This window comes from Fukomys damarensis, unplaced genomic scaffold (genome assembly GCF_012274545.1).
Source record: "Fukomys damarensis isolate Sample0158 unplaced genomic scaffold, DMR_v1.0_HiC HiC_scaffold_10, whole genome shotgun sequence".
In the NCBI taxonomy this organism is placed as follows: domain Eukaryota; kingdom Metazoa; phylum Chordata; class Mammalia; order Rodentia; family Bathyergidae; genus Fukomys; species Fukomys damarensis.
The window spans coordinates 12,446,031-12,454,683 of NW_022900922.1; the positions used below are offsets into that span (position 1 = coordinate 12,446,031).

The window sequence follows — 8,653 nt, forward strand, 5'->3', positions numbered from 1 at the left end:
GGGGAAAAAAAAAAAAAAAAGCTGGTCATGGTAGCACACACCTGGAATCCAAGCACCATCCTATACTACAGTGAATTCAAAGCCAGCATGAACTGCATAGTGAGACCCTGTCTTTAAAAAAAAAAGTCACTGTTGCAGATTTTAGCTATGGACTGAAAAGAACTAGAGGCAGGAAGTCTATACAGCAGCTTATGAAACAGATCATAAACTGCACCCCTTTGCATAAATTATTATTTAGAAGTCAGGCAGACTTGAAGAACTGGGAAAAGACCTTTAAAGTTCAGAAAAGTCTATTTGACTTGCCACTGGGAACGCTTTAACTCAGCTTCTATGTTTTTAGTACTGGGCATCAAAGTAACATATGGCAAGGAACATGAAACCAGAATCAGTGCTTTTTTTTCTCATGGAATCTAATGAGAAGTTCAGTCCAGGCTGGCACAGTGGCCTCCAGGCTGCAGGCTCCCAGTCTGCACCTCTGCCATCCCAGCCTCACTGCACAGCTTTGCTCACACTTGACTGTAAGAGAGCTGCTGACGGAGGCAAAGGCAAGAGGCCACTGCCCTCCCTTTGCAAGGAGCCCCATTGAGAACTTTCACCTTACATCCCAGGGGTCAGGGAGAGCCACAGTGCCACACCTGCAAGCACAGGCTCTGGGAAGGCAACTCACCCATCCAGATAGTTACTGCTCTGCACAAAGCTGAATGGTGCTTATGTAGAAAATTGGAGAAGGGACAGAGGGCACATGACCATCAATGTTAGGCATAGGTACCAAACCAGTTGGGCCCAAAAGGATACTCTGACAGGCTTTGGCGATTCCTCCTTTTTCACCAGCATAACTCACTGCACGGTTCCTCAGTGAAACTTCTTTCAAATTGGTCAGCTGACTGCAGGAAAAACAGAGTTCACAGTTCACATAAACACAGATGCTGTCCATTGGTCCTTTCAAAAAGAGCATTTCAGAGATACAAAAAGGTACTGAAAATAACATACAAATACCAGTAGCCACAAACCAAATGAAGTCAATAAAAAAAAAAAAAAAAAAAAAGAAAAATATTACAAATGTAAGTAGTCCTGTGTTCTGGTATGTAACCTGCTCCCCTCCTTCCCAGGGGAAACCTCATCCCACATCGAGTGTTTATCTAACCCTAACTTTTCCTTCCTTTCTGCAGTGCAAGGGATGGAACCTAGGGCCTCAGGCATATTAGGCAAGCATTCAACCCACCACTGAGCTACAATCCTGGCCCCTAGGTTGTTCCTAATACCTTCAACATATAGTTCCATATACCTAAATAATTATAGCATTTTTGTATATTATGAAACTTGATACAATGCTATTCTACTATATAGAACCTCTTAGAACATTTACCCTTAACACTGTATTGTTCAGCAGTTAGATTTAAGTTCTACTGACACAGGGGGCTCCAGAACATTTTCACACCTGATAGTTTTTGTTTCTGTTTTTTATACCAGTGGTCAGACTCAGGCCCTTGCGCTTGCGAGGCAGGCGGCGAAACCACTGAGCCAAATCCCGTCCCACCTGATAGTTTTTTATATAAATAGACCATTATTAATTTATTGACTCTTTTGTTTACATCTGGATCACTCCCAACAGGGCTGAAGTAATTGGCAGGCTCCCTGGGGATCCATCCCAGACAGAGTGCAGAAATACAACTTCACTAATATTCTCTCTCTACAGCCTTACTTTAAAAAAAAAAAAGCAAGGCTGGGGATGTAGCTCAATGGTTCCCCGCCTGCCTCACAAGCCCAAGGACCCGAGGTCTATGCCCGGTACAAAAAAAAAAAAGTTGAGGTCTCTCCAGCTGCCTGCCCGGGCCCACCAGGCGGGGGCGTGACCTCCCGGACTGCGCACCACCAGATCCAGTAAGGAAGGTAGCTACGCTGGTGCCCTTGAAACACCCCCATGACCTGCCCCCCGCCAAACCTCCTGAATGGGCCAGTCCTTGGACCCACTCTGCAGAGGCATAGGTGGTCATGAAGAATATTTTTCTGAGCTCCCAACTTTGAACATCTTTAAAGAAAGGGCAGGGGAAATCTGTAATAGAACTGAGTGGAGTTCAACCCTATGGGTTGGGAAACTCCATGTAGGCCTTGTGGACTGAGGTTAGTCTGAGTCGTGGGGACATGCCACTGGCTAGATGAGATCAGGGGATTTGGTTCTGCACATGGCTGTACATGTGGTATAATATGACAACAGAGACATAGTCTGAAAGAGGCCCTTCAAATTCTTTTTTTTTTTCTTTTCCTCATTCCATCCCCCCAAAAAAAGTTATCTAAAAAAAAAAAAAAGCTCTAAGTTGCCCAAACTGATCTTGAACTCACCCTCTTCCTGTCTCAGCCTTCCCAGTAGATGGGATCACAGCTATGCGTCACTGTACCTGGTTGTTAAGTTTTGTTTTGTTGTTTTTTTGAGATAGGGTCTCACTGTGTAGTTGAGACTGACCTCAAGTTCACTATGTAGCCCAGGCTGGTCTCGAACTCACAGCAATCCTCCTGCCTCAGCCTCCCGGGTGCTGGGATTACAGGTGTGTGCCACTACATCTCTGTTTTTTTTTTTTTTTTTGGTATCGGGAATCAAACTCAGGGCCTCCTGCTGCACCACTGAGCTTCATCCCTGGCCCAATAACCATTTTTTTTTAAGTGCAAAGAATCTGTGTTTTCTAGTCATTAAAAGAACCTACATATTATAATATCTTAAGAACACAGAATCTTGGGCTGGGGATTTAGCTCAGTGGTTCTGGCGCCTGCCTCGCAAGCACAAGGACCCGAGTTCAATCCCTGGTACCGAAAACAAAAAAGAACACAGAATCTAGATCCAGACTACTGCACTTGGGTTCAAATCCTCTGGCCTTAGACAAGTTAACTAAATCTCTCTGCCTCAGACTTTGTATTGTTAAAATACCACTGTAGGGCCAGGGATTTAGCTCAGTGGCTCCATGCCTACCTAGTCAGCATGAAGCCCTGAGTTTGATTCCCAGTATCCCCCCAAAAAAACAAAACAAAACCCACAAAAAAAAACATTGTATACACTAGAGTTCACAACAGTCAAAAGACAGAAACTACTCAAGTATCCATGAACAGATGGAAAAAAAAAACAACCAAAAATTTGGTATGTACATACATCGGAATATTATTCAGCCTTAAAAAAAGGAAATTCTAACATGATACTGCATTGCTGAACCTGGAGGGCATTATGCTAAATGAAATAAGACAGATAACAGAAAACAAGCACAGAGCTGGATGCACAGCTATTATCCCAGTTAGTTAGGAGGGTCATAAGTTCAAGAGGAGCCTGAGCAACTTAGCAGGACCTTGTCACAAAATAAAGAGTTGAGATGTAGCTTAGTGGCAGAGTGCTAGCTTGTATGAAGTCTGAGTCAATCCCTATCTCCCGGGAAAAAAAATTACAAATACTATATGATTTCGTTTACTTGAGGTGTCTAGAATAAGTGAACTCTTAGAGAAAGAATAAAAGGTGGCTGCCAGAGACTAGGGAAGAGGGAAATAGGGGATGGGTGTTTAATGGAGAGAGTTCCAGTTTGGGGTGATACAAAATTCTGGGGTTGGTTACACAAGGCGAATATCATTAAGACTACTGAATTGTATTCTTTTTTTTTAAAGAATAAAAAATGTATCAGGGCTTTATTTTTAACTAACATGAATTGTATTCTTATAAACAGTTAAGATGGTAAATTTTGTTGTTTATATTATACTATAATTTTAAAAACACTATAGTAATTTAGTGAGCTGTTATCTGAGAAGCTCTCAGAATACTGCTTGGGCATATATTAATTCATTTTATTAGTATTAAAATAAACATAAAATTGACAACATTTGGGACAAACAGTAAGATCAAAATGTAGGCCATAAGTGATCAAAATCATCAGAAAGGGGCTGGGGACTTAGCCCAGTGGTGCTACACTCTTCTAAGTGCCTGCCTTACAAGCACAAGGACCTGAGTTTGGTCCCCAGAACCCCCAAAAAAATCAGAAAGGAGGGAAGAACAGCAGCAGAGTCCTGGGGCAGAAGTTCTCTTGTTACCTCAGGCCAAATAGGCCTTTTGGGTTTCATAATATTTTACAGTGCTGTAGGCCAAAACAAATACCTCTCTGTTTCAATGACATGGCTCGGGCCAGATCGTGTCATGATGATTTAGGTCCTCTCAGCTTAGTCTGGTAAATTTGCACAACTTCCCACAGCCTGGAATCAGACTGGACACCAACAACTCCATTTTCTGTCCACAGTGATTTTCAGCAGATATTTGCTTTTTAATCACAATAATTGCCTCAAACACAGCTTTTTAGAATATACCAGTTTCTTCTAAAATTTAAAACATGGTGTGCTGGGACAACTTAGCACAGTTTAGGACCCAGGTCTCTATACAACATCACTCCAGAGACAAAGAAGCCATATAAAAGAAAAACCATACATGATCATAATACTTTCTTTTCTTTTTTTCCTGGAACAAGGGATCAAACTCAGGACCTTGTGCTTACGAGACAGGCATGGGACCACTGGGCAAATCACTGGTGATTTATTTATCTTTTTTACTCCTCCGGTACTGGGATTGAACTCAGGACCTTGTGCTTGCAAGGCAGGTGCGGTCTCTCTCTTTTGGTACCAGAGATAGAACTTCAGGACCTTGTGCTTGCCAGGCAGGTGCAACACCACTGAGCTAAATTCCTAGCCCTTTTATGTCTCTTCTTAATGGTAGATATATAACACTGGTCAGGTGAATGTCATTAATGATATAAGACAGTGTCTTAGAAGAGGTTCAATAACTAACGATAACAGCTAATACTAATTACTCTCTTTTGGTACCAGAGATAGAACTTCAGGACCTTGTGCTTGCCAGGCAGGTGCAACACCACTGAGCTAAATTCCTAGCCCTTTTATGTCTCTTCTTAATGGTAGATATATAACACTGGTCAGGTGAATGTCATTAATGATATAAGACAGTGTCTTAGAAGAGGTTCAATAACTAACGATAACAGCTAATACTAATTACACCATCTCAGCAGACTAACATATAGGCATTACTTTGTGAATGAGTAAACTGGAGCTTAAAAATGATAATTAACCTTCCCTAACGTGGTCAGAGCCAGAAAAAGCCTGGCTGGCATTAGAACCAGGCCTATATGACACCAGTGTTGGTCCATTCCACCAAGCTGCTTCATAATTTATTTTTTCTTTCTTTCTTTCTTTTTTTTTTTTTTTCTGGCACAGGGATCGAACTCAGGACCTTCTGCTTTGCAAGGCAGGGAGCAGAACCACCGAGCTAAATCCCTGGCCATAATTTCTTAATTTACTAATCTGTACATAGCCAGTGTAAGATACTGTTCCATAATCTCTACCATTTTACCTTTTCAATCAAGATAGGCCCTAGCCAATTATTAAATGCAATGATACTCAAGTCTTAGGATCTTTCATTAGGAAAATTCATGAATTATGTGGCCATTCATAAACCAAGGGGGGAAAATTTGTTCATAGTTTGTTAATATTCACAGGGCCTATCGTATTCTCTGAAAAAGATTAGCCAGTTAAGACAAAATATCCACAGTACCACAAAAAGTAAAAAAAGGAAAATAAAAGAAGAAAGAAAAAGATAAAATGTGCCTCTTTTGGGTAAAAGAAATTTAAATATTTCTATTTTAAACGGAAAAACTAAAAAACCTCCAACCCAATGGAAACATAATTAAACTCAAATAAGTCAATATGATAAATAGTAAAAACCACTTCTAAGGAATGGCATTATATTCTCCGGTGACTGCCTCTTGTTCAATTTGTATTTGCTAAATTCTCCACAATAAATGTATGTTGTTTTCTAACTAAAATGTAGTCAAGTGCCTTTTTAAAAAACCTTGCTTTCTGAATTTCTTGGTGTTTTTGCTCACTATATAGTTCAGGCTGGCCTTGAACTCACTATGTAGCCAGGCTGTCCTCAAACTCTTTTTTTTTTTCTTTTTCTTTTTCTGGTACTGGGGATCGAACTCGGGTCCTTGTGCTTGCGAGGCAGGCACTGGAACCACTTAGCTAAATGCCCAGCCCTGTCTTGAAACTCTCAATAATTCTCCTGCATCACTTGGGCTTACAGGGGTACACCACCTCACCCAGCCTATAATTTTAAAAAATGAAGGTGAGGTATGCTAAAAAGTAGAGGTACTGAGAAATGAATTTATTCAACACTACATACTTCACATGAACAATTCTTTATTTTGTTAAACCCTAATTACAACAATGACAAATGATGGCAACAATTACTTTGAGCAAAACTGCAGCTTAATTCTTTTATTTTAGAAAATAAATTTCAGGCCTTATGCCAAGCAGCTGCAAATCTCCTCTCCACGGTGGCTAAGAGAGGTTGCTATGCAGATGCCTTGTCCAAGTTGACCACCACAGTGCTGGGCCCCCTACAACTGAGTGGGTTCTCAGCAGGTGCAGCTGAGTCTGTGCAAACATCAGTTCCACTCTCTCGGATGCAGAAGCTTAATGCAGTGAGCAGGAGAGTACACCTGCAAGGGGCTACAGTGCAGAGTTTCGTGAAGAGAATGTTCTGGTGCACCACCACTAAAAGGCATTATTTTTGTGCCCCTCCCACTGGGGCTCTTCTTAAAAGCAGATTCCTGGATGCCATGCCCTGAAGTTCTGATTCAGTAGGTGTAGGGTGGGACCCATGATTCTGCAGGTCCAAAAGCTCCCCAAGTGATGAAGATGTGCATCCAGAGAAGGGAACCACTTCCTGCTGGGTGGTGCCTGCCCTCTTCTACAGCACAGATGAAAACGGAACTTACCCAACATAAATGTCCACACGAAATAGAAAAGAGTCAAAATATCAAACTTAGCTGATCATTAGTCAACACATAATAATATAGTGAAAATATTAACAGTGGGCAAACATTTTGATTCTAATCTGGCAAACTCTACCAACCCTATGCTAACAAGATTTTAACGTTCCTGAATCCTCAATTCTTGGGTTTATCAGATTTCACATTACTGTTTTCACAGACAGGAAAAGAGGGAACAAAAACCTGATCATCCATATTCAATCAGGAAAATTTCAATCCTGAACCTAGATGACACTGCAAAAGTAAACTTTACCATTATCAGCTCCACTTACCTCTGCTGTTTTATAATAGAGTCAAAACCAACAGTTTCCACAGGTTTATTTCCAATTATAACAATGTGCTCTTTTCCATCATCGTCTGGTTCATAGCAGTTCTTAATTGCAGTAAGAAAGTCCACTCCAAAATTAACCTTGTTTGGACGAATAAAGGATCCTCCTGTTGGGTGCCTAGAAAAGGAGAGAAACAGAATTATCATCTAAGCTGGGTATGGTGGTTTGCATCTGTAATTCCAGCATTCAGGAGACTAAAGCAAAAGGATCACAAGTTCCATACCAGCCTGGGCTACATGGCAAGGCACTGACTCAAAAAAAAAAAAAAAGAGTACCAAACAAGCAATAAGAGCCAGGACAGGGCTGGGGATTTAGCTCAGTGGCACCACATCTGCCTTGCAAGTGCAAGTTCCTAAGTGCAAGTTCCTGAGTTCAATTCCTGGTATGGAGGTGGCGAGGGCAGGACAAAATTTTCAAATCAAAATCTTTTGAGTACCTAATTCAGACAGTTTCAAAACAGTCTAGTACAAAGGTATGATGTACTTGTGTTATAATTGAGGAATGCTAGAAATCACAAATATCATCTGGTTAGAGACTATTAAGTAAAAGAGACAGATGTAATCACTTAAAAATTCTATCTGTAATACTCAAAAATTGAGATTTTTAAAAAACTGAACATAATTATACATGACACAATGGCAGAGGAATCACATCTGGACAAAGGACCCAAATTAAAACATGGGTGGAAGGATTACATACAACATTTTACAATCATCACTGAAATACATTTTAGAAGGTTAAATATGGGGACAAAACAGAGCTGTGGGAAGAACTTTCCAAAAATCTAAAATACCTGACTAAAATTTTTTAAAGCAATTGCTAGTGATAACCTCTTCAAAGGATATAGGAGTCGCAGGAAGGCCACAGCATCTTGGCTGCCCCCTGCCAGTACAAGCCCTAGACCAGCCGCATACAGAAAACAGAAAGGAAACTTGCTCTCTGCAGGAGCAGCAGCAAGCTCTGCTGAGGATGGGAAGGACTGGCAGCCACCCTGACAGTGATCCAGTATGCTTACTGCACCCTCACCCAAAAGCCTACCACTGTCAGTCAAGTATCCTGGGGGAGGCCATCCAGCCATCTAGACCTGGTACTCTGGCCTACATGAATAGGACACTGCTGAGTATGGGGGAAGTTGAAGGGCTGACTGCAGGCTTCACGTGGGCCAAATCTACCATGCAGACTATCAAATGTGATCTGCTTCAAATCACAGATCCAAAAAGGGGGAGGAGCAACACAGAAATTGATTTTTAAATCTGTGAATAAAAATTTCACATATATAGTATCATTAATGTGGATTTCCTATCTTTAAACTTGTTTACACAAGTAAATGGCACACTAAACACCAATACTTGCTGGGCATGGTGGCGCACGCCTGTAACCCCAGCACTCAGGAGGCTGAGGCAAGGAGGATCACTGTGATTTCAAGACCAGCCTGGGCTACATAGTGAGTTCCAGGTCAGT

The 8,653-nt window shown here is 41.3% G+C and overlaps 1 protein-coding gene across 3 annotated transcripts in view; it reads right to left on the reverse strand.

Moving 5' to 3' along the window:
* Tbce (tubulin folding cofactor E) overlaps nucleotides 1-8,653 on the reverse strand; it is a 56,701-nt gene that overhangs the window by 16,288 nt on the left and 31,760 nt on the right. For all 3 annotated transcript variants that reach the window (XM_010621976.3, XM_010621974.3, XM_010621975.3), the window contains exons 4-5: nucleotides 7,136-7,309; nucleotides 796-884 (exon numbers count right to left, since the gene is read on the reverse strand). In XM_010621976.3, coding sequence (XP_010620278.1) covers nucleotides 796-884; nucleotides 7,136-7,309 — 263 coding nt within the window. The remainder of the gene's footprint in view (nucleotides 1-795; nucleotides 885-7,135; nucleotides 7,310-8,653) is intronic.